Consider the following 26,658-nt stretch of genomic DNA (forward strand, 5'->3'; position numbering starts at 1 on the left):
TAAAGCCATCGAAGAAAAACAAAAACAAAAAAACACAAGGAACAGTCATAATTGGGCATTATTGAACTGATGTCTGGTTTTAGAATTTTAACGGTCAATAAAACTCATAAACTACATGTGTTAATCATAGCATAATTTGTCTGAATTGTTTTGATAAATAAAATAAAACGTTATTGCAAGTTGAATATACGTAAAAAGCACTTTTATGACGGTCCCTAAATACTCCCGTAGAGAAGCGCTGAACGGCGTTAATTCGCGATTCCGCCACAACTGCTGAAGCTGTTGTGTTGAAGAAGACCGAAACGTCGGCTGCATTTTCCTCTCCGATATAAAACTAACACGGAAACAATCGGTTCACACGAAGCCAGTGAGGTTAGAGGGGGAACGACAAGCGCTAAAGGATTTTGTGTTCTTCCAAAATGCCATCCCGGTTGGTCAGAGACAAATGATCGGGTTTTATGGCACCATCCCTAATCCCCCTCCCCTGTAACCTGAAACGTCTGGCAAGTTTTTACGGAATATGGTAGAAAGCGTCGTTTGAGCGGGAATGGGCCAAATCTCGTTTTGGCTGGCATACCGCAGACAGAAGAAGGCCAACATCGTCCAACTATAAAGGACAATTTAAATTAGACTAACATCCGTCCTAAATGCGACGGGAAGTTGGTCGAAAAGAGCGGAAACGTGTTTGAGCCTCATAGCGGCACTGCGCATCACCGTCAGGGGGCTTTCGCAGCGTTTCGCCTGGAAACTGTCCACGTTTACACGTAACGCTGCAGACAGCGATGCAAATCTGTCGCTCCGGGTTTTTTGCTTCCCGAGTGCGCGTCATCAGTCGTCCCATTCGGACATAGCCCTTAATGCTCCGTTTTGAATTCACCTTTCGGTAAGATTTGCACTCGGTCAAAATGTTTGCGAGCCGTATTTTCTTAACATTCTTTCTCTGTGCGTGGTCTTCATTTGACTGCAACCCAAACCCCCTGGGAGATGTAGTCGTGGACAGATACGATGTGCCCAAAGTCTGTTTGAGAGAAGCGAAAAATGGAGATTATGTACGCTATCACTATAATGCCACATTTCTCGATGGGAAAATATTCGATTCGAGGTGAGTGCATACGCAAGATTCCTATGCATTTGAGGGCGTCATTCTAAGTTTGTCATTTTCATTGAAAATGTAAGCTAAGAGTTGCATAGGCTATCATGATGGTTTGAAATTGGAATTTAGCACAGACCTGTAGGAATAATTTCAGAAGCGACTGGCCAAAGCATTGGTTTGCAGAGCTAGGTACTGCAGGGCAATGGCTACCGGGAAATATTTACACGTAGGCATGTCCTGCACATTGCATTTGTGTATTACTACTAGATCAGCTAACGTGTTTTCTTGTTGGTGCCACTGAATAAACTAAATCCACAATTCGTGCCCCCCCCCTCTCCTTTGCAAAATATTCTGACTCTCATTTGGTCACAGTCATCAAAAAGGAGCTACTAAAGTGGGCCTGATGGGCGAAGGCCGGCTCATCGCTGGGATTGAGAAGGGGATCCGGGGCATGTGTGTCAATGAGCGCCGGAAGATCACCGTGCCCCCCCACCTGGCCTACGGCAGCACGGGTGCAGGTAACTCTGTCCTATACATCCACCTGTGGCCTCATACGTCATCCAGTAATGGCACGTCAAAAATCCGTTATCACGAATGACATCAAGGTGAACCGTGATGTCATTTGTGATAACACCCCGCCTCCCTTGTTTCAATATACTAGATTATAGGTTTTATACGACCGTTTTTACAGAGGAAGAAGCTCAGAAACATTGTTTAAAATGTCTTTAATATTTGTAGTTTCCTCCATCAGGAAATGTAGTTCCATCACAAGTGGTCAGTTGCTATGCAACCAACTAGCAATATTCTGAGCATTAGCATGGAAACCATTGTGGCTCCCATATAAACTGGTTTAGCTTGTCACACTTGTAAATTAACACTTTGTAACGCCACAAACAACATCGCAAACCTAAAATAACATGAGCAAATACTGCTAGCTAGCTAGCTGCATTTTAGGTATAGAATTATATTTTTTCTCCAGATGTGAATCTGCTGTACCAGCTGTAACACAGTCTGTTCGCTGTTAGGCGATGTCATTCCCCCAGACACAACCTTGGTGTTTGACCTGCATCTGGTGGACCTGTGGAACAAGGCCGACCTGGTCGTCACCAAATCCATCAGTACTCCCAAGGACTGCAGACGATCTGTGATGCGCACCGACTTTGTGCGCTACCATTACAACGGCACTCTCCTTGATGGCTCGGTCTTCGACTCAAGGTGCTCCATGTTGGGGTTTGGTGGTGGGAATGAGATGATAAAATGCTATGATGACTGACACCGAGTAAGATGCATGATGAAAAATGTTTTATTCATCAAAATGTATATATATGTCCACAGGATGTTGCAATGAAACCTTCGATGTAGAAAAAAGAGCTCAACAATTCAGGAGCAAAGATATATTTTTTTATAGCTCAAAGCTGTTAAATGGCAGAACAAGCTTGTTTCGAGCTCAATGCACTCATCAGCTGCCTACATGGTTACAGTAAACGACCTTATTTATACCGGTGTATATATATAACTATATATATAACTCATGCTATGCAATTTGCTTTGCATTAAGTGAAAGTGCACATGTAAAAAGAAGGTAAAGATAAAACACTCACAAAACAAAAACGTCTGGCCGAGCAGATCTTGTAAGTAGGTTGATGTCTTGCTCATCTGGGGTTAGTTAGCTTATATACAGTATAAGAAATCATTTAACATATTTATCAAGGATGGGATCATTTCTTTTTCTCAAATATGTATGCATTTCAGTTAACATTTTGGAAACATCCTTTTAATTGATAAGTCTGATTTAAAAAAACAAAACAAAACTGAAGGTCTTGTCCTCTCTTGGCATAATGGGTGCAATTATCAAATTAATGCTTAATCTTTTGAAGTCATAGTAATACATTTCAGTTTTATTGATGTAAGCCGTAAACATTTCTTGAGTATGGAGTTGAAGAAATATTTTAAGCTCCTCCAGAATCTTTATTTACTGCTCTCTTAAATTTTCTTGTATGTTGCTACCAACTTTGTCAATTCATACTTTGCAAAAAATATACAAATAACATACAATTACCATCTGTTGCACTTAGAGGTTACCAAAACATCTCTTGTCTGTCTGTACTGTGTCATCCAGGTTTTTGTCTCTGTGAAGTTGTTTGTTTGACTTTGCGCTTGTATGAGCCCTACGTAGCTACGTCAGGGAGCAGACCACTGACTCTTTAGTGGGTGAAGGATGGCTGATCAAGGGCATGGATGAGGGTCTCCTGGGCATGTGCGTGGGAGAGATCCGAAATATTGTCATCCCGCCCTTTAAAGCTTACGGTGAAAAGGGATTGGGTGAGTAGATATGACATGTAAAAAGAAGAAGTCATTTTGACACACTTTCCCCAACACAGCATGAATAATATTTGTTTTATTAGCTGATTCAAACTATATCAGAATATATTTTGGCTTTGTGACAATGAGTAGGTATGAAACTTAATGTTCTCTACTTTCTATCCTACAGGCACAGAGATTCCATCACAGGCCACCCTGGTGTTTGATGTCCTATTGGTGGACATCCACAATCCAAAAGATAATATCACAGTTGAGGACCAAATTGTTTCTGAGTCATGCAAACGCAGGTCTGTGGTTGGGGACTACGTCCGGTACCACTACAATGGTACCTTCCTGAACGGAGTCACCTTTGACACCAGGTCAGTTCAGGCCCTTACGACTGAAGTTAACTGTGACTGAGATGTGAATTTTCATGAAGGCAGACTTTTTGATGAAGACGGTGCTGCCTGTTCCTTTTTGAGAACAGATGTGTGTTTTCCTTTCCCTCATTAGTCTGGTCATTTTTAGCGTTCAAGCCCAAAGGATTTTGAGGTTTTTGTGCTGGTTTATTATTATTTTTCTTCCTCAGAAATGTTTGTGCAAATTCCTGTGAAATGGTAAATGGTAGCGACATGAGATTTTGCCATTGATTGGAAGTTGTGTGCAAGTGCTACCCAAAGAAATATAACTCTAATCGGTCTGATGGGGGCGCTATAAACAAAGGTCCAATTTATGTGAAACTTGGTACAGACGTCCATTTATCATCACTCTACAGATTTGCCTCAAGATCCACTCAAGTCTACCGGGCTAGATTTTCTGCCATTTTGAATTTTTTGAAAAACACATTTTTGACATCTCCTAAGCCATAGGTCCAATTGCTACCAAATGTTATGTGGATCATCTAAGCTTATCAAAAGTTGTACAAAGCTTGTTGATATTTTAATTAGTTTCAAGATATTGACCAATGAACTTCAAAAGGGCATGGCTCAGCACATAAGTAGACCAAAGTCATCAACCGTTGGGGCAATCATCACAAAACTTGCAGGATGTGTCCAGATAGGTACCTGAAGTATACCCTGAATTTTTCATTCAAATCGACAACTAGGGGGCGCTACAAATACCAAAAAAAATGTGCATGGCATAACACAAATCAGACTATAATTCAGAAATTGTTTGTCCAACCATTACAAAACCTGCAAGATATGTTTCATAACAATGTTGAACTATGTGAGTAAAACTATTTTGAAATAGCTCAATAGGGGGCGCCACCAATTCCAAACATGTGCATTGGCCTGGCACAAATTTGGCCATAAACAATGAAAGTTTGCCCAAACAAAACTAAACTTGATGGATATTTTTATTTAAGGTCTAATGGTCTGTGTTGGCTTGAACCCCAGAATCACTAGATTTTTGTAAATAGCTTTGAGCTTCCATTTCTCTCCTAACTCTCAAACTAAACAACAATCCTTAGGTTGGTGTTGTATAATCGAATATCTGTGCTGTGCTATTGGCTCTGTTTAAGCCACAATCCTGAACATCAGTTTTGTTTAACTTACTGACACCTGTGGTGTTACTGGTAACTGGGTAGATATTTTACCAATCTAAATCCCAGAAATAGGTTCGGTACCTTCAGATGGTGTTGTGTCAGTGTCTTCCCAATTGCCAGGAAAAAACATGTCCCAACCTGAGTTTTAGGTGGTGATGTAGAATATGTTGGTACAGATCTTTTACCAGATTAACTTGTTAGTCATTCCTCAACCTCACTGCTACCTGCATCATTCTTCAGCATTTGGCTTGTTAAAATTAACAAGTACAAATGGGTTAATGACATAATATTTGTGGATTAGCTATTGTCTTAAAAACATCATCAATTAAAAATGATCAAACACACTGATTTGTTTGATAAATGCATTTTGTCACTCTGAATTAGAAAAAAGGTTTTGACACAGAGACCATTACAGCATAATGTGGTTATGTAAACTTTTTGACTGAAAACTGTCTTTTGTTGAATGAATTAAATATAGTGGTATTGTCTTTGGCATTAGGTTATGAAACCTGCATGAAGTTTATCTCAGCCATCTTTGAAGCCAATAAACTCATGAGGGCTATGAAGACACAAATTTGGTGGAATAGGCGAAACAAATGCTTAAAAGTTGTAGAAAAAGAATTCCGTCCGTGAACTATGCCGCCAATCAAACGTACAGTTTTTACATCACAGTCATTCCTAATGTTTTCCCACAAAACAGCTACCAGAGAAACAGCACATATAACACCTACATCGGGATGGGTTACGTCATCGCCGGGATGGACCAGGCTCTGCTGGGGGTCTGTGTTGGGGAGAGGAGGAGGGTCATTATCCCACCACACCTGGCCTACGGAGAGCAAGGAGCAGGTAACACAGGCAGTACCTCTACCTTTCCTAGTTGGCAGTGCCTATCAGAGTTGCCCTGATAATACTCCTGTTACTGCTTATGCTGTTGATAGTATTTTTTAGAATTATGAAGCTTTTCCTTTTTTATTATTTGTACTTCTTACCTGGAGCTGGTTGTATTGGGCAGCAGTGTCATTGCTCTCCCGCACTTTCTCTTTAATTAGCTTGGAGTATGACAGGTAAATGACTGTAGACTGTTCCTCTTTGTATGTTGATGTGCACTGTATTTAGAGAATATGGGACAATAGCTTTTTGCATTGAAAATAATCTCTCCCTCAGTTCTGTGAAAGCTGCACTGAGGTGTTATAACCTTGTCAAGGTAGTACACTGGGTAATAGATGAAACCAATGCAAATGAATATAAATAAATGTAAATTAGGATCAAGATTGTCTGCCGATTAGTGAATTGTTCCAATTGGTCCTTGGCTGTTCAGGCAAGGACATCCCTGCTTCAGCTGTGCTGGTGTTTGACATGCACATCATCGACTTCCACAACCCCAAGGACCCAGTGGAGATCCAGGTCACCTTCAGACCTGAGGTCTGCAACGAGACCAGTGACGTAAACGACCTGATCGAATATCACTACAATTGTTCTCTTATGGACGGCACCTTGCTCTTCTCCTCGTGAGTCCTGCTATCTAGCATGTGGCAATGTGAATGGTTGGAGAGTCACCCATCATTATGACTCTCCACCCGTCCAATTCATCTGCATTTGGGCTGTCATCGAGTCCAAGGGAATTTGTTAACTTTAATGAAATAGTTATTGACTATGCTGAATTGAAAGCATTTTCATTTGTTACTGTATTTACCTGCTTAGTTAATTTGTCCTCAGGGGGCACTATGATAATATGCAGGAAGCAGTGCTGGGCGCCGACAAAGTGATTGATGGGCTGGACGAAGGCTTGAGGGGCATGTGTGTGGGAGAGAAGAGGGTGATCACTGTGCCACCTCACCTGGGTCACGGAGAGAGAGGAGGTGAGAGATCCCCACTTTGTTTTGTCATCATGAAAAACACGCACTGCACATCAGAGCAAACTGCTTATGGTGGAATTTTGGTCTTAGATGCAAGATGAGAGTAAATAATTTGCCCTGGTCATTACGTTTAGTCTCAAAAACTAAATTTTGGAGTTGATTTCCTATCAACTCAAAGGTCTCTCCGCTCTGCTAAATTGTGATTTGTGGTTTAAAAATCTCCCTTAATAAATCATGTGTAGAAACAAATTAATGGTTTCTGTATTAAAAGTGGTCTCTTAGAATGCTGTCTTGCTCTCCCTTTCTCAGCTCCTGGTGTGCCAGGCAGTGCTGTGTTGGTGTTCGAGTTGGAGCTGGTAAGTTTTCAGAGGGGCGTTCCACCTGGCTACCTGTTTGTATGGCTGGATGATGTCCCCGCTGACTTATTTGAGGCCCTAGATGTGGACAAGAACCAACAAGTCCCACTGGAGGAGGTAAGATGCAGTTTCCAATATTTATCACCATACCTTTAGTGATCATTTCAGAAGATTAGCTATAAAAAGGCCTAAATTTTTCTTGTGACACTAGTTAAATGGATAACATAAATATGCCTGCTCAGAGTCCCCTTTACTTACTTTCTAGTGGCATCACTGAAATGGTTTTTGATGGTTATCTCTGCCACCGACTTTTAACTTGTCCTGTGGTGAAAACATTTTTTTTTAAGACATTGCATGATATTAATACACCGCTGTTTGAGTTTGAAGAACTCAAGAAATAATAATGATTAAGACAATTTTTGGTTCCTTGTACTTCCTTTCTACACATGGTAAGTGTGGGTTAGCAGCTTGGGTAATAAAGAATTCACAATATTGGCAGCTACAGGACTGAAGTTTTTTAATTTCGATTCTTTTAAAGTGGCAGAGCAAGTGCGCCTTCGCTTCAGCTTTGCTGTCTCTTCCTCTGCCTTTGATGCTTGAGCTGACGTCTTGGTGACCTTGACAAACTTGTTTTACAAATAATCTTTACACTTTATGTGGTATCTAAGTCTTCCTTCATTTTCATCCTTCTTCATAAGCTCCAAAATTGTAGCATTTTCCATGGCTTCTGCATGTTTCAATAAAGTACCATAGCCTTTAGAAGTTCCTTGCAAAAGCCTCTCACTTGGCGTTTCCAGGCCTTCACAGAAGAAGCACTTGAGCAGAGGTGGGTTCACATCGTCTTCCATATTAGCCTACTGAAGACCCATAGCCTACACAAAGTAGAATAAAGACCGAATCTGTCATAGAGGCATAGTTTCTGAAATATTGTACTGAGGTGTAAAAGAATAGATTTGCTTAACCGTAACAATAAATAAATAAAAAAAATCTGAGGCAGTACAGGCACCACTTTAACCTAGCTAGGTAGTTAATGGAGCAGACAGCTAGCATTTAAGTAAATAAATAAATCAGATGTAGGTTTTGGAGTATAGTACACACATGAGAGTCAGACAACTTATGACAACTATGAGCCAGCTAACAAGTATTGTTAAGCTAGTAATGACAACTTTTAGTGGAAGTTAACATTTACGTTAGCCGATCATATTACTTACTGTTAGCTAGCTAACAAGAACAAGCAAAGTTATACCTTTTATGTAACAAATGAGAATCATCAGTGTTGTGCAGAGAAACATTTCAGCTTGTTAGAAAAATTGTTGAGAATACGTATGTATCAGGTGTTGAAAGCAGTATATTAAGTCAGCCCGTGATCAATAGAGAAAAAGGATGTAAATGGCTTCAACATGCCGGGTGCCCTCTACGGCATGGGGGGGGGGGGGGATGATGAGTGGGAAAGTGGATGTGAATATTTTTCTACCAGGGTCTTGGTGAAAAATAAATGCTTGCAATCAACTTAGAATCATGACAAATTCCTAGTTTGACCCCTCAAATGTAAGTTAAGTCCAATTTAAGCTTTTTCAATTTTCGAAAATCTGTTATTGGTACCCTGACTTTGAGCAATTTTTTTGGAGGTTACCGCCGGGAGTTGAATTTCAACATTTTAATATATGTTACTACACACCTTAAGGAACACATTGGTGAAGAAATTTATTGGTAACACTTCCCAGATTGGTCAAATTCCTGCTAACTTTCCCTCACTACTAGAAACCCCGATCTCAGTGCTATGATAAAAGCAGAGTAAAACATCCAGTAGTATTAATAAGTAGGCAGGTTGTGTTACTTACTGATCCGGTAGAAAGAATGCTAACTGAATGTCAGTTTGGAACCCTCTCAAGTCTCGAGTGTTGTGTTGACCTCTGTTTCCCCCTAGCCAGAGTTCGATACACCACCGGGACGCTTAATTAACTTTAATCTAACCTAACCTAACCCTAAGCTTAACCTAATTGTAACCGATAGCTAACACGTTTCCATGGGAATGCTAGGGGGAAACCGATCTCAATGGGGAAACAGAGTTCGTTACAATATTGGAGCTCTTTCCATCAAGTGAATGCCCTTCTGAGGTTCACTCTTGTTTTACCTCTGTTTCTATTGATCTCCCTCTTTGCCTCCTCTGTTAACAGGGTTCTTTTGCTCTTGCTGGGTAGTTTCCACTCTCACTTCGGTTTTTCCACTTTCTGCCATTTCCACTACTGGGGAATGGCCACCGTTAGCTACCAGGGAAAACAAAAGCGCTATCCTCTTCTATTTTGGTTGCACAATGGTTGACGTGCTTCCTTTGTGCCGTAAATCGATTTTCCCGCGAGATCGTACCCAGTGGCAGACAGAATTGCATAGTGAAAGTGAGGTTTATAGGGAACCAATCTAAATGTTGATGGTGTCTTTATTCTATAGCCATTACACTATGCAATCAACACCTACTTCCTAATGATAATTTAAAGCAAAAAAGTTGTCTACTGCTGTTTTAACTACAATTACAAAGATTTTCAATTTTGTTTGTCCTACTGACACCTATGGTGATACTGGTAGTTGCACTGGCATTTGACCACTTCAAAACCCAGAGATCAATTTAAAATGAAATGAAACTGAGTAACCAGAGGAGATGTCACCACCCACACGTGAACACACACACACACACACACACACACACACACACACACATGCTTGCTTGCTGGTAGTCTGTCGATTCCGATGATTACATCCCTCCTCGTTAACTGTGTGTTCTTTGATGACTGTAGAGTCCAATTCTTGATCCACAAGTTTTATTACACGTTGGGCATATGAAGTCTGAGTTAGTGGGGGAAGGTATGGTTGTGTGTCTCCTTAGGAATGTGAAAAAACAACAGAAAAGACTCAATTTCCAGCTGTTCTATACCTCTGTGGCAGATGTCACGCCAGTTGGAATGGTTGATGGCAACTTGCTCCAATTTCAAGGGGTCGATACAACACTTCTTCAGTGATGTTTTTAGCTGGTCTTCGTATCGTTTCTTCTGACCACCTGGAGACCGGCAGCCCAGATGAAGCTGTCCATACAGGACTTGATGTGGCAGGCATTCTTGAGGCATCCTGATGACATGTCCAAGCCAGCACAGTTGGTGTTCAGCGACCATAGCTTCTATGCTCTTGCAGTTTGTCTTAGCAAGTATCTCAGCATAAGGAATACGGTCACACCACGTGATTCGCTGCAGACACCTTATATGGAACCGCTCCAGCAACCTTCGGTGGCAGCTGTATAGGAGAGTTGTGATGCAGACAGCTTTGTAAATGGCAATTTTGGTGTGGAGGTGTTTGTTTTGGAAGACCTTACGTTGGAGTTTGCCGAAGGCAACAGAGGTTTGTTTGATTCTATTATGAGTTTTCGTGATCAGTGTTGCAGCCCAAGTATTTGAAAGATGGAGCAACTGAGAGTGCTTGGTGTTCTATAGTGAAGACAAGCATAGTGGGTGAGGGGCTGGACCTCCATTGGCATAACACCTCATTCTTGGTGTTGTTGACTGATAGACTCAGCCTGCTGTAGGCATTCACAACTGTGGCAAGGGTGGTTTGCAGGTCTTCTGGTGTGTGAGCTACAAGAGCGCAGTCATCAACATACTGCAGTTCAACGACCTGCACTGCAGACAACTTGGTGGTTGCCTGGAACCTTCGGATATTGAAGAGGTTTCCATCTAGCCTAAAGTCTACTGTGATCCCACTACTGTCTTCCAGATCTTTGTGAAAAAGTTTTGTGACACATAGGTAAATGTTGAAGAGCACCGGTGCCAGCACACACCCCTACTCACTCCAGTGCATACATTAAAGGGCGCCGATTCCTGTTCTTCTATGGCCACCTGTGCCACCATCCCATCATGGAATGGTGATAGAATGTTCACAAATTTGCTTGGACAGCCAAACTTTCTCAGGATTTTCCAAAGTAGCTCTCGATTCACAGTGTCAAAATCTTTGGAGAGGTCGACAAAAGCCATGAAAAGGTCCTGATGTTGTTTGCGATACTTTTCTTGTAGCTGTCTTACTGTGAAAATCATATCCACAGTACTCTTGTTCTTCCTGAAACTGCACTGTGACTCTGGCAGCAGATGTTCTGTCAAGTACATCACCATCCTACAGAGCCATGACCTTTGCTAGGACCTTGCCTGCAACAGCTAGTAGGGATATGCCATGACTGTTGCTGCAGATTGACTTTTGTATAGGGTGACAATTTTAGCATCCCTCTATTGTTGAGGGACACTCTCCTGGTCCCAGACCTGCAGGATGTACTGGTAGATCATTCTGGTCCACAAGTATCCTCCTTGTTTTAGGAGTTCTGCTGAGATACCATCACTGCCAAGGGACTTATTGTTCTTGAGGGAGTTGATGGCTGCAAGTACTTCTTGAAAAGTTGGTGAGTGGTCAAGTTCTGGGATGGGTGGACAAATTGGCAGCTCTTCCAGGATGGATTGGTCAGTTGGTGAGTGCTGGTTAAGTAGGGATTCAGAATGTTCAGCCCACCTTGCCAGGATCCGCTTTTGGTCTTTAAGGGTGTGATAGAATTGTAGAATTTGGGCATATTATTTCTGTCTGTTTTTATGGGTTTCTTGAGACACTGTGGGGGATGTATTTTGATGTTTGGGGGGCATATTTTGATGTTGAGCTTGGTCATGATCAGGTGGTGATCCATCCAGCATTCTGCACCTCACATGGCCCGGGTCAGCACGTCTTGCTATGATATAATCGATCAGATGCCAGTGTTTAGACCGTGGGTGCATCCAGGATGTTTTGTATTTGGCCTTCTGCTGAAACAGTGTGTTCGTAATGGTGTGGTCATGCTCTGCACAGAGTGTTAGCAGCCTCAGACCATCCTCATGCCTACCCAGTACTCTACTCCTTATACCATGATTCTTTCCTACCCTAGCATTAAAGTCTCTCAGAAGAAGGATCTTGCCCTTTTTTGGGATACGATGAAGGGCCTCATCTAGTTGCTGGTAGAAGATGTCCTTCACATCATTTTCAGATGGTAGTGTTGGCGCATATGCACTTAAAAGAGTGGTATAGCGTGCCTTTGCTAGGGGGATATGGAGGGTCATTAACCTCTCACTTAGTCCGGTGGGTGTTTCAGTGAGGCTGGGTAGAATGCTGTTCTATGCTGATATTGTCCGCCAAGGGAATAGCCTCTCCAGAAAAAGGTATACCCTCCTCTCTCAGGGAGTCTTCACCCAGGAGCCTAGTTTCGCTGAGAGCAGCGATGTCCATGTCCCCCCAGTTCCTCAGCAATCAGCACAGTCCTTCGATATGGTCTGTTGCAAATTTGAATGGGATAATTTTCTTGTTTTTGTTTTGGGATGGAAATCCCATGAGGTGTGGTAACCTACCGAGGAGGTTGGTTGAGTGGACAGTTTTTAGGCCATCTTTTCTAGGCCCCCCCAATTGAGGTGAGCAGTGCGGTCCCTAAATAGGGCTGTTCAGTCACACAGGGATCTGCTGAAAGCAGCTGCTAGTGACCATATACCCCATGCCGCTGATATGCAGGGCTCTGACTAGGAGCTCTCAGGCCAATTCTACCCTGCTTCCGTCGCCAGACACCCCAACACCAACAGACTTCAACCGGATATAAGGCTGGCTATTGTACACCATAGTCAGAGGGGGAGACCTACGCAAGGAGGTTTTTAGAGTGCCACAGGGAGTGCGCAGTCCTCAGTAGCACTGTCTTTGCCATGACAGGTTGGTCCTGGTGCAAGGGCTTATACCCGGGATGACCAGTCACCCATGATGACTGCAGGAGGCTGCCAGAAACTCCAGACTGTCGAAGAACCGCCTAATGTGTGCCGCCAAACATGTTGCTTTTCTCTCGGGGTGTACTCGCCTAGTTTTTGTCTCAATAGACTTCCAACAAGGCAGTGGGGCAGTGGTTGGCCATAAACAGCCTCTGGGGACCACTGCAGCTCTGAGATCCCTTACCAAGTTTGCCTGAGGCCGCAAGGCGACTAGTTACTGTGTGTGGCCTGGCAGGGGTCTTGGTGAAGGAGAAGCTATGTGCTGGCAGGGGAAGGCTTATGCACTGGGCTGCTTCCTTGTTCACCACAAGGGCTAGCTAGTGGCAGCAAGCTGTAAGCGAGAGGTTAGAAAAGCAGGCGGTAAGCAAGCGTGCATCTTTGCTCTAACTACTGCACTAGACACATCACATCACTCTGTGCGAAACACACACACACAAAAATGGTTGACTCTGGCTTGGGTTTGGATTATTGAGCATGCATAAAGACATGGTTGACTCTGGATTTTGGCTATTAATGTTGTGGTATCTGCTTGTTAGCCATAACAACTTTGAAGACTTGAAATGCTTTGCATCACATCATTTTTTTCCTGGCAAAATCCTACTCAACAGCAACTTTTAAAATTCGCAACTACAAAATTGTTCATGATGTAGATATTCATGGATTAGCTATGGTCTTAAATGCAATAGAAAGTATTAAAACAGATGTTCTTTTGCGTGCAAGTCCTCGGATTGTAGGTTTTACTATCCTGATCACATCACACCACAACTTGTATTCTATGGTCATCCTTTTTGTCCTTATAGTTTGGAGAGTTCATCAAGAGGCAGCTGGCAGAGGGCAAGGGTCGCATGAAGCCTGGAATGGCCCCTGAGGCGGTTATCGCCGACATGTTCAATAACCAGGACCGAAACAAAGACGGCATCATCACGCCTGACGAACTTAAATTGAAGGTGGAAGAGGACAAGGAAAGAGAACAGGCGAGACATGAGGAATTGTGATGAGAAGCACACACACACACACACACACACTAGGGGTGCAACGGATCACAAAACCCACGGTTCGGGTCGTGATTTTGAGTCACGGATCAGCAACAAACAAAAAAAAAGAAAAGAAAAAAAGAAAAAGCAAGGAACTTTTGCCCATGGTCTTAAATGAAAACAACATTCAGGGTGATGTCGTGTCAAATGGGTGGCCATGCTTGATGTAGTTCCATTCTCATATGGCTTTTTCATGGCACAATGCCTACACACATCGCAACGGTTTTGTCCACCACCCTTCTTCCATCAATATATTTTACAGGGAAGCCAAAGTGCTCCCATTTAAATGATGCAGGAGGCTTTTCAAGTTCTTCCGCTAGCCATGACTGTTACTGCACTTTTTGCAACGTGATTCGTTGGGATTCAACATGCCCTCTCTTCACGTGAACACACAATGGCTGTTTTTTGTTTTATCAACCAATCATTCTACTTCAGAGTAAAATACAGTACGCATCGGTCTTGTCTATCTTTTCACTTCAACTCTGCATTGAGATTTAAGTAATTATTGCTTTAAAAAGTAAGTGCCAGTAAAACTGTATTTTACTATGATGGTTAAATTTTGCAATTAATCTGCAGTTCACATGCGTGCCGAACCGTGAAGGGCGATCCATACAGATCGACTACGTTCCGTTACACCAATAACACACTCTCAGGGACAGACCCAAACGTCTTAAAAACGTTTCACGAGAGACTTTTTCCAAACGTTATGTTTTAATATTTTGAATACATATTTCCAATATTTTGATACCATTTTTAAAATGGCCAGAAAATAGTGCAAAGGAAACGGAAACTTTGAAATCATCCCATTGTGTGCCTGAAATGCGACTTTATCAGATGAAACCAAAGCAACTGCCATTGACTTGGAACTAATCTTCCAAGTATATGCACCTTTATTTTTGCCCTGATGTTTGCACGGAACAAAACGTTTGAAAGAAAACTTTTTTTTGCTGTTGTCCAAGTCTTTCACAGTATTTGTCATTTCAATTAATCTGTTTGACAGTTGAAAAAACATTTGTGACCAGTAGCTTTTGTATGAATCCTGTGCTGAAATTAATTAAAAAGCTATATGGAGTTGCTCTCCAGTTCCATCTCTTCATTAATAAACAATTTCTTGTGTAAGTTGGCATACAGGGGTAACTTGCAGTTAAAGGGATGGTTTAGATTTTTAAATACCCAGTACAACTTTGAAATAAACTGGTCAAAGTGGTTTGCATATGTCAAAAATGCTAGTTCAACTCTGCAGGGTTCAAAATCCATCCATCCATTATCCAACCCGCTTATCCTGCTCTCAGGGTCGTGGGGATGCTGGAGCCTATCCCAGCAGTCATAGGGCGGCAGGCGGATGTCTCCTCTCAAAACAATATTGAAGTCCCTTTGCAAGGTTAACTGCCGTCAAAGAGCCATTTGAATTTTGTTTGGACCTAAATGACTCTCAGGCAAAGTGTGGAATCAGACAGGATACTTAAAACGTGAACCATCCCTTTCAACGTAACAGCATAAAAGCAAGCAATTAGTGAATACGTCTTTTCCTTAAGTATCACAGCAATAACTCTGCTTATATTCATTCATATCCTTGTTATATTTTGTTAATAGCAGCAGCTGTGTCAGAGTCATTCTGAAAGTGGTGTGGGGGGAAAAAGGTCACCTAATCATAATTATCTTATGTTAAGTTGCACGCTTTCGCCCTGCCCTATTGCCAATTGGATAAAATAAGCTGTTAACAAATTCTAATAAAGAGCCACAGAAAGGAAGGAAAAAAAAACAAAACCCCAGAAGCACCACTGGCTACTGCACAAGTAAATGGTACAGTACTTATGAAATCAAATAGTTAAAAATGTGAGTGGTGAACACATGCTACAGCTGTACCAACATTAAACAGTAGACTATTCAGTTGGAAACAAACATGACTAATTGTATCACAAGACACTGAATCAAGATTATCCATGCCAGTCTCCACATGCCCACAGCGCCCAGTGTGGTCATATTGAGAACAAACACCACAAGATGGTTTTCACATATTTATACCGTCACAAAAATGTAAAAGGAAGAGAAAAAAAATTGAAATACATGGAAGTTTGCAAATGACTGCTAGGTGTATTCGTTATCATCTTTCATCCCTTCAATCAGGCCACATAGGGCTAACCCTAAAATGATATAAAAAGGCTACTATCTGTCATGGACTGGCATCCTGTCCAGGGTGTCTCCCTAATGCCTGCTGGGATAGACTCCAGCCCCCTACAACCAGGTATAGAGGATACATGTATGGCTATATTATAAGACTTGTTTTCCCCAAAAAATTAACCCTCATATTGCACAAAAAGGTAACAGAAACACCTTTATCCACTATGCATAAAATTACACATTAAGTCTGAAATTAGAAAGTTAGCTGAGATGAAAAACAGACTTTATACTGATAATTTGTTCTTATCAGTATTGTGCTCAGGACAGATGTCACATCATCACTTACCTGGAGCATGGGGAGGGAAATTCTCCACTATTTTTGGGTTTTATATTCGTCACCCAGCTAGTCCGGGTTTACCTTACATAAAGAAAACGGCACTGACAAAGCAATTCTCTTACAGCTGACCACCCATCTATTTTTGAGGCCTGAGGGTGTAATACCAGTACAAGTCACTGAGGTTCTTTTAAGCTTTGAGGTAAATGGATCTTTGGACGGAGGTAAGAAAACTCGCATAAACAACAAACAAGTCCAAACACCGAGGTTGTAATCGACGAAATAGTTCATTTTGCACCGTTAACCACTGCTATGAATGCAGTGATGTCAGAGTTCATCTCTCGCTGTTTTGAGGTACCTGATGCTGCCATGGTGATTGGGTTCCAGCATGCAACAAGGTGAATGGCCCGAGTAACAGTAATTCATGACGCCTGATGTTAGACTGGAGAGTAAATCCCTGATAAGGCGTGACCAGGAAATATGCTGTACTTGGCCCAGTGTTTTCACACTGTCGTGTGTGTCTTGTCACTTGATGAGGTGATATAGTTGAGGACCGCGTTTGGGATGTCCATAGTTTCATCATTCACCAGGACAATGTCAAATGAGTTGACATATGACTCTTTTCTCTCTTCAACCTGACAAAACAAAAACAAACAAAACATGTATTCCCTGTAAACTCTTGGGTGAATATAATATTTGACACTGATGGGGCATAAGACTTCCACCCTTCCAGTTATAGCCAGTGTTCCCACTATTATTTAACAGCACTGGTCTTCATAATGCTGGCTAGTGGCTTCTCTGCTGGAAAAATATGAAAATAGCAAAAAGACTGTTCTTTCTCTTTCCTAATAAGCTGTGGGCCAGTGTTCTGAATTAGTTCATAGAAAGTAGTAAAAACCCTGTGGGAACTTTGACCGGCTTTGGAAATTAAAGTAGGAATAGAACTGACTCATGGACCAGAAGGCAGGCTAAAAACCAAAATTCTCAGACTCATTCTTCAGATATAAGAAAATGTGCAGAAAAGAACATATCAGTCCCATTCAGCCAAGAGTGTGGTGCTGCAGTCTGACCTGGTCATTGAGAAAGCCGATGGTCAGGATGTTCTGGGGCTTGGACACACCATCCGCCATGGTCAGGTCTCCCAGGGAGTCCCCCAGCAGCAGCACGTTGGGCCGACCCTGCAGCTCCCTGAGCTGGGCTGCATGTGACAGAGCACCCTCCCGCTTGTTGAAGGTGTGGATGAGTTGGCCCTTGAAGGCTTGTAGCACCCCCTTATCAAGAGAAAAATACTCCATTATGTTTGATCTAATCTTTCATACAGAAGCAGGGAGTTGGTGGCTTTAGTGTGGTCCACAGAACATTTCTCAGTAAAGACAATACATATTTATAAAAATCCAGAGTCATTGATAAAAATCTACAGGGGTAATATATTTAAATCATATTGCCTGACATTGTATATTGAACCTCAGCAAGGCTGCTTTTCTATCTCTGTCCATGTATGTCACTGTTATGAAAGCCTTTCTACCTCTTAAAATTTATTCAAACCACTCAAAAAGTTTATAAACATGTAAAAGGCCAGGTTTGGGCCGACTCACAGTGTGGTCAAAGTCCATGTAATTGGAGATGACATGGACATTGGGGTGGAAGACATTGTTTTGGCGGATCACCTCCTCCAGAATGTCTCCTACACCAGCCGAGAAGATCAACAGAGGAACCTGCTGCTTGGCCAGGTGGTCAAAGAACACCTTGTAGCCTTCCCTGGAGACACATGATGCTGATTAAATACCTGGACTAAAGGCTATCTGAATATATTAGCTTGTTCAGGTTAAAATATCCTTTTTGGTGTTTATTTTCATTAATATCCCAGGGAATGCTGAACGTCTCTTTAAGACAAATAGTAAATCAATAGCATTCAATATCTGAAATTATTTTAAGTATGTTTCTGAGAATGCTTATGAACTCTTTGAACAAAGAGTTGTGAAAATGTAATGAATTAAAATCATTTTAAAAAACGACTTGTGAATATACCTGCATGTCTCTGCAGGGACTGTGCCATTGCCTCTGGCAATTACATTATTCCTCAAATGTGCGGTTTAACTAGTTAAAAATGTCTCCATCCTATGTCTTCAGCAAGGTGGGCTGATGATAAGGGACACTGTCCTTTAACTAGTTCAGGACCCTGATGAAAACTCTATTGACCTGGAACGCTTTAATCTGTAACGTTCTTTTTTTTTCTTTCAATTTTCCCCCCTTTTCTCCCCAATTGTATCTGGCCAATTACCCGACTCTTTTTGAGCTGTCCCGGTCGCTGCTCCACCCCGTCTCTGCTGATCCAGGGGGCGCCCCGACCGACCAGAGGAGGCGCTAGTGCAGCGACCAGGACAAATACCCACATCTGACCTCCCACCTGCAGACACGGCCAATTGTGTCTGTAGAGACATCCGACCAAGCCGGAGGTAACACGAGGATTCGACCCAGCGATCCCGTGTTGGTAGGCAACGGAATAGACCACTACGCTACCTGGAAACCCGATCCATAATTTTCTAATTACAACAAAGAGCATCAGTTGTTTTTTTTTTGTTTTTTTTTGCAGATTTGCTCTCTCACTACTACTCTGCTGGAAACTGCAAAAAAAAAAAAGTTTTTATGGTTTTACTGTAATAACATCTGTAAACACGCTGTTGAATGACAAGAAACTGGTACTGGGTTATTCATTTTCCTATTAAGGGTCTGTGTTAATACAGCATTTGAGTTGTGTGGACCTGAGCATAGCACCGGACTCCTTGACGGCTTGAGGCAGCATATCCCTCCTAATCCTCTGCTGAATCAACAGCTCATGGACTTTGGTCCACCTGCAGAGACCAGCATAAGAACATCTCATCAGGCCTACCATTACATTGCTTGCAAGTCAACCAAATAGAAAGTACAACTCCACATTCAAATACTAGCCTGTTTTCATAACTGACAGACATACAACGGAGAATAAATACTCATATATATATATATATGTATATATATATATATATATATATATATATATATATACACAATCCAGTGAGTCAAGTAAATTCTTTATGAGACAGTACAAGCCTGTTTCATGCCATAAGCAATCATCAGCTGTCAATAAAGCTACTCGGGAAAGAACATATATATATATATATATACACTACCGTTCAAAAGTTTGGGATCACCCAGACAATTTTGTGTTTTCCATGAAAAGTCACACTTATTCACCACCATATGTTGTGAAATGAATAGAAAATAGAGTCAAGACATTGACAAGGTTAGAAATAATGATTTGTATTTGAAATAAGATTTTTTTTACATCAAACTTTGCTTTCGTCAAAGAATCCTCCATTTGCAGCAATTACAGCATTGCAGACCTTTGCCATTCTAGCTGTTAATTTGTTGAGGTAATCTGGAGAAATTGCACCCCACGCTTCCAGAAGCAGCTCCCACAAGTTGGATTGGTTGGATGGGATGGGCACTTCTTGCGTACCATACGGTCAAGCTGCTCCCACAACAGCTCAATGGGGTTCAGATCTGGTGACTGCGCTGGCCACTCCATTACTGATAGAATACCAGCTGCCTGCTTCTGCTCTAAATAGTTCTTGCACAATTTGGAGGTGTGTTTAGGGTCACTGTCCTGTTGTAGGATGAAATTGGCTCCAATCAAGCGCTGTCCACTGGGTATGGCATGGCGTTGCAAAATGGAGTGATAGCCTTCCTTATTCAGAATCCCTTTTACCCTGTACAAATCTCCCACCTTACCAGCACCAAAGCAACCCCAGACCATCACATTACCTCCACCATGCTTAACAGATGGCGTCAGGCATTCTTCCAGCATCTTTTCATTTGTTCTGCGTCTCACAAACGTTCTTCTTTGTGATCCAAACACCTCAAACTTGGATTCATCCGTCCACAACACTTTTTTCCAGTCTTCCTCTGTCCAATGTCTGTGTTCTTTTGCCCATCTTAATCTTTTTCTTTTATTGGTCAGTCTCAGATATGGCTTTTTCTTTGCCACTCTGCCCTGAAGCCCAGAATCCCGCAGCCGCCTCTTCACTGTAGATGTTGACACTGGTGTTTTGCGGGTACTATTTAATGAAGATGCCAGTTGGGGACCTGTGAGGCGTCTGTTTCTCAAACTAGAGACTCTAATGTACTTATCTTCTTGCTCAGTTGTGCAACGCGGCCTCCCACTTCTTTTTCTACTCTGGTTAGAGCCTGTTTGTGCTGTCCTCTGAAGGGAGTAGTACACACCGGTGTAGGAAATCTTCAATTTCTTAGCAATTTCTCGCATGGAATAGCCTTCATTTCTAAGAACAAGAATAGACTGTCGAGTTTCAGATGAAAGTTCTCTTTTTCTGGCCATTTTGAGCGTTTAATTGACCCCACAAATGTGATGCTCCAGAAACTCAATCTGCTCAAAGGAAGGTCAGTTTTGTAGCTTCTGTAACGAGCTAAACTGTTTTCAGATGTGTGAACATGATTGCACAAGGGTTTTCTAATCATCAATTAGCCTTCTGAGCCAATGAGCAAACACATTGTACCATTAGAACACTGGAGTGATAGTTGCTTGAAATGGGCCTCTATACACCTATGTAGATATTGCACCAAAAACCAGACATTTGCAGCTAGAATAGTCATTTACCACATTAGCAATGTATAGAGTGTATTTCTTTAAAGTTAAGACTAGTTTAAAGTTATCTTCATTGAAAAGTACAGTGCTTTTCCTTCAAAAATATGGACATTTCAATGTGATCCCAAACTTTTGAACGGTAGTGTATATATATATATATATTTATATATATATATTTATATATATATATATATATATACACACACATATATATATATACACACACACACATATATATATATATATATATATATATACACACATACACATACACATACACACATCAATCAGCCAAAACATTAAAACCACCTGCCTAATATTGTCTAGGTCCTCCTCGTGCCTCCAAAACAGCTCATACTCATTGAGGCATGGACTCCACAAGACCTCTGAAGGCATCCTTCTCATTATCTGGCACCAAGATGTTAGCAGCAGATCCTTTAAGTCCTGTAAGTTACGGGGGGGGGGGGGGGGTTGGACTTGTTTTTCAAGCACATCCCACAGATGCTCAATTGGATTGAGATCTGGGGAAATTGGCGGCGAAGGCAACACGTTGAACTCTGTCATGTTTCTCAAACCATTCCTGAATAATTTTCGCAGTTTGGCAGGACAATATCCAGCTGAAAGAGGCCACTGCCATCAGGGAATACTGTTGCCATGAAGGGATGTACTTGGTCTGCAACAATGTTTAGATTGAGTGGTTTGTGTCAAAGTAACTTCAACATGAATGCCAGGAACCAAGGTTTCCCAGCAGAATATTGCCCAGAGGATCGCACTGCCTCTGCCGGCTTGCCTTCTTCCCATTGTGCATCCTGGTGCCATCACTTCCCAAGGTAAATGATGCACACACCCGGCAGTCCACATGATGTAAAAGATAACATGATTCATCAGACCAGGCCAACTTCTTCCACTGCTCCATGGTGCAGTTCTGATGCTCGTGTTCCCATTGTAGGTGCTTTCGATGGTGGACAGGGGTCATCATGGGCACTCTGACCGGTCTGCACCTGTAACGCCCCATACACAGCAAGCTGCGATGCACCGTGTGTTCTGACACCAGTCTATCATAGCCAGCATTTACTTTTTTCAGCTACAGTGGCTCTTCTGTGGGACTGGACCAGATGGGCTAGCCTTCGCTCCCCAAGCTCATCAATGAGCCTTGGGTGCCCATGACCCTGTCACCAGTTCACCGGTTGTCCTTCTTTGGACCACTTTTGGTAGGTACTGACCACTGCATACCCCACAAGATCTGTCATTTTAGAGATGCTCTGACCCAGTTGTCTAGCCATCACAATTTGGTCCTTGTCAAAGTCACTCAGATCCTTACACTTGTCCATTTTTGTTGCTCCCAACACATCAACTTAAAGAACTGACTGTTCACACTTGCACCCTTGACAGGTGCCACTGTAATGAGATAATCCATGTTATTCCCTTCACCTGTCAGTGGTTTGAATGTTCTGGCTGATCGGTGTATATATATGGGTTAGGGTTTAGAGCTAGAGGTCTGCAACCCCATCGGGTCCTGACATGCTGAGTCAATTCGGGCTGGGCTCGGGCCTTTTTTTTCTTCTTTTAATAGCTTGGTCAGACTCGAGCTAATTGAACTTCCCATATATGTTCAGAGCACACATAGGCCGCTATATGAAATATTGTTATATTTATTATACTATAAATATTATGTATACATACACATGTACATGGGCATTACACATTACAGTTGACCATGTTGTGTGTGTGTGTGTTTATGTTTGCATGTATCAGAGAGAACATGCATCAGAGAGAGCAGAGTGTGCATCAGAGACCGCGTGTCAGAAGAGAGAGCTTAAAGTGATATTGGTGTCAGTCTCGGGCTGAATAATTGCAGATTTTGTTGGACTGGGGCCGGGCTAGGGCTTGAAAACCATAGGCCAGGACCAGGCTAGGGCTGAGTTTTTGGCCCATGCAGGGTACTATTTTGAGCTGGGGGCTTTTACTCATAGTACCTCCCAAACCTGCAGAAGAGAGTCTACCTTTTGCTGGCTGCTGCACCTCACATTGACACACTGTAACCACCAGGGTTGGGTTGTACTGGAATAAAAGGAACTGCATTACATACTTGGACTGTAACTAATGAGAGGGGTTTTCTGTAGGAGGGAGGCTATCAGTCATAGGTAACCCAGCCGACAGTAACCTCAGGGTTATTCCTATCTTTTATTTTCCCCATCTCTGTGGTGTGATGCTCCACTGAGGCCTGGTCTCCCAACGCGCCCCAAAGGCCCAGGTAGGCTAAGGCCTGTGCTGGCACTACTCAGTACCTGCCACACCCAGGGAGGGGAGCTCAAGCCAGTGTTCCTGCCCAGCCAACCCCCACCCACCTCCACCTCCAAGTTTGAGACAACTGGGGTCTTGGGATCTATTGCTTCCTTACCATTCCACCATAAGGGGCAGCTTCTCCTCAGTAGTCCGACTTGCATCAATCTCTACAGGGTAGTAGGTGTCCAACAACTCCCTCATCTGCACACAGGATGGCACAGCAACAAATAAATGTTCCTAATGTGCATTTGTTGGTATATACAATGTGTAGTGACAAGTGCTGAAAAAACACATGAGTAATGATGTGGTATAGGTTGACAGAGATATAAGGTATCTTGACCTATCAGACAACCTCAGTCCCAACAAGCATGTACTGTATGTCATTTTAAATGGAACCATTTTTTTTAACCTGATATTGTGTATACCTATTGGCAGCCAGCTGTGCCAAACTTACCTTTCTAGCACAGTCTTCATTGATTAATAACCTGTTAACCAGGATATCTGCAGAATTAAAAAGCAAACAAACTTAGAGCACAGTTTGAAACACATGTTCAATTAGCAACAGTCTGTGATTTGTGCTCTGGGTACTCACTATGAGTGGTGGGCACTCTCTTCCCATTATGGGCAAATCTGGTAAGTGTCATGTCAAAGTCAGAGATGACCTAAGGAAACAAGACTACTTAGAATAGATGGGTCCCATTGTACCCTCGAGTGGGATTGGACTATTATGAGTTATAACAGTCCAATCCCACTCCTAAACTCAGCACACAAAGTGTGAACACTCAGACTGGTAACATGCCACAGCACCAACCAGCGCTCCAACACATATACACACATGATGAGAAAAGTCCTCTTCATTCACCTGTAGGCTCCCTGCACCAGCTTGCTGCATGGCCTGCATCATTTCCTCCACCCGGCGGCGCTCCCTCATCAGCACTGACCACTTGGCCAGTTCTGGGACCTGTAGAAGAGGGAGTTTAGTTTAAAATGCTAAGCATCCTGTGGGCTTATCTAGACAAAGCCCCTCAGGAGGGAGAGGAACAAAGCTAGTGGATGATGTGGGAGTGTAAAGAGAAGGAGGAGAAGGCTCCAGGCTCCAGTGAGGGTTGATGCTGGACTATATTTATATGCATGCATTTACCTCCATATGAAGATTATCACACAGATGCAATTAGGATTAAATGTGATAGAAGTGTTTGTTTTTCAGCAGCCCAATGTGCACTTCGTTCAGGTGCTAACATAACATTATCTCATCTATAAATTTGTGCCTATAGACACTTCTGCCTCTTGAAAACCAGGATCATAATGAGCTTGTTTGGTAAAATTGTTTATGATTACGGAACATTTACCACAGCAGTCTAAGCAACATACAAAATGATGCGAAGCATTTTCCCCAAAGATAAACACAGCCAAACAATAACCAAATGTAATGAATTTAATTGTTCACAGTGTGAACCCTGACTAAGTTCCACCTTCATCCTCTGCATGAATCGAAAGAAACCAGAGAATTTTAGAGAAATGTACCACGTCTCTTTTGTCTGGATTTGGTTAGTCTGGTTGATGTGTATAGAAAAATAGGTATGGGCTAACCGGTCTAATCCAGTTGTGCAACCACGCATTAATTGAGATTTTCTTTCTCTGACCTCAGTCTTGATCAGGTGATGCCATATAGCCAGGGCAGTCCGCACTGGTGTATAAATCCAGGGTATGTGGAATATCTCGGTAGAGAACAAAGGAGAAAATTCAATGGCAACTGAAATGCGAAAGGAAATAACTGCTTCCTAGTTCCTCACTCTCAATATTTTCTCTGTAAGGCTATGAAAAATACAGGAACTATACTCTTGTTTAACATTTATTATGCGATAAGCAAACAAACAACCAACCAAATGCAAAAAAAATCAATTGGTATTTAACAGAAAATAAGTCAACATGCTTGCTATCGTAACAATCTTTGTATAGCGAAAACGAAATAGATGCAACGCCCTCAGTCTATGTCGGTGAACTAACTCCGCTGCCTGTTAACGTAACGACTTGCTTGCTGCCTACATACAACCTTACCATTTCAACGGCCAGACGACAGGCTCAACAACACTGCAAGTAACGTCGTAGAAACGTCAAAATTCCTATTAAGTCGAATAATAAAGAAAATAGTATGTAAGAGATATGAATGGCTTGTACCCGATTTGCGGCTTATTTGTTTACATCGTCGGTTGTTGCATCTGCGGAAGCCCCATCTGCAACACGGAAAACAGGAAGGGTTCCGGGTTGTTTTGTTCCTATTTCGGCATTTCTGGATTTTGTTAATTTCTTTATTTTAAGTATGGAGTTAAATTACACAAAGGGTTAACTTCGGAAATATTGGCAAATAATTAATAAAAAGGCACAAACTTTAGTTTTAGAGCTGAACATGTGTGCTCAAATTGGGGACACAGGGGGCGTTTACTTGTCTTTTGCTTTGGGTATCCCTTGAATTTAGGTTTTCTGTGGACTCAAGTAACAATATGCCCGTTCTCTTACCGACCTATTTTTTGCTCATCCTTTTCTATAATTTAGATGATGTCGCTCCAATAATGATTGAAGATGAAATCCTCCATTTTTTAAATAGAAGCATTTTGTGTCAATAGTGACATAGTGCTTTGCCAAGTTAAGTTTGTCTAAATTTCTTGAATGCACATAAATTCAGATGAAGCCGCCTCAAGAATGCTTGGAGATAAAATCCTCCATTTTTTAAATGAAGGACTTAACTGGGAGGGGGGGGCTCCAGCAAACCTCTGATTTTGAACAAACTTCAAATGAATTTAATTAACATTGAAAATTGTGAAAATCTGGTTGACTTGAAGTGACTCGAATGAGGCGGGTTATGTGAGAATATCCGATCTCTGACGTGAATCTGGTTGTATGTGCGCCATCTACTGGTTTAACTGTGGAACTGCGTTAAGGCCCCTCATTCACCTCGTAAACACATTGACTCGCTGCTCTTAAAGGCGTTTTAACGTACATCGCACTGTAGTTTTTGCACCCCCCCCCTCACACACGAAAAAAAAACCTTTATAAGCGATACCATTGCAAAATGTTACAAAATGCTTTTTAGGAAAATGTGAACCTGGCCCCCTCTGCCATACACGTCTTTCCGCGGCTGGTGAGGATGTAAAAGCGCACCTGTTGCGGCCCTCTTTGTGGCTGCATGACGCCCAGCTTTCCGAATGTGGTCGTGCCTTTTCTCATTCACATACATGAGATGAAGCTGAAATCAAGAAAATAATTTTTATTGCATATGAGAGCATCTTT

The 26,658-nt window shown here is 42.1% G+C and overlaps 2 protein-coding genes across 2 annotated transcripts; one reads left to right on the forward strand and one right to left on the reverse strand.

Annotated features, from left to right (window-relative positions):
- The first annotated feature begins 260 nt into the window (after positions 1–260).
- fkbp10b (FKBP prolyl isomerase 10b) lies at positions 261–15,830 on the forward strand. Its single transcript, XM_056296927.1, has 10 exons — positions 261–1,102; positions 1,466–1,611; positions 2,119–2,308; positions 3,270–3,415; positions 3,585–3,774; positions 5,641–5,786; positions 6,259–6,448; positions 6,657–6,799; positions 7,106–7,269; positions 13,754–15,830. Exons 1-10 carry the CDS (start codon positions 906–908, stop codon positions 13,946–13,948), a joined length of 1,707 nt encoding a protein of 568 aa, XP_056152902.1. The 5' UTR covers positions 261–905; the 3' UTR covers positions 13,949–15,830.
- Positions 15,831–16,774: 944 nt separating this feature from the next.
- LOC130127123 (7-methylguanosine phosphate-specific 5'-nucleotidase-like) lies at positions 16,775–26,556 on the reverse strand. Its single transcript, XM_056296697.1, has 11 exons — positions 26,474–26,556; positions 25,549–25,604; positions 25,014–25,123; positions 24,233–24,331; positions 23,963–24,032; positions 23,825–23,871; positions 23,486–23,571; positions 19,205–19,294; positions 18,038–18,200; positions 17,513–17,713; positions 16,775–17,077 (listed from the first exon to the last, which is right to left on the reverse strand). Exons 1-11 carry the CDS (start codon positions 26,554–26,556, stop codon positions 16,946–16,948), a joined length of 1,137 nt encoding a protein of 378 aa, XP_056152672.1. The 3' UTR covers positions 16,775–16,945.
- Between the last annotated feature and the right edge of the window lie 102 nt (positions 26,557–26,658).

Source organism: Lampris incognitus, chromosome 17 (genome assembly GCF_029633865.1).
Source record: "Lampris incognitus isolate fLamInc1 chromosome 17, fLamInc1.hap2, whole genome shotgun sequence".
NCBI lineage: Eukaryota > Metazoa > Chordata > Actinopteri > Lampriformes > Lampridae > Lampris > Lampris incognitus.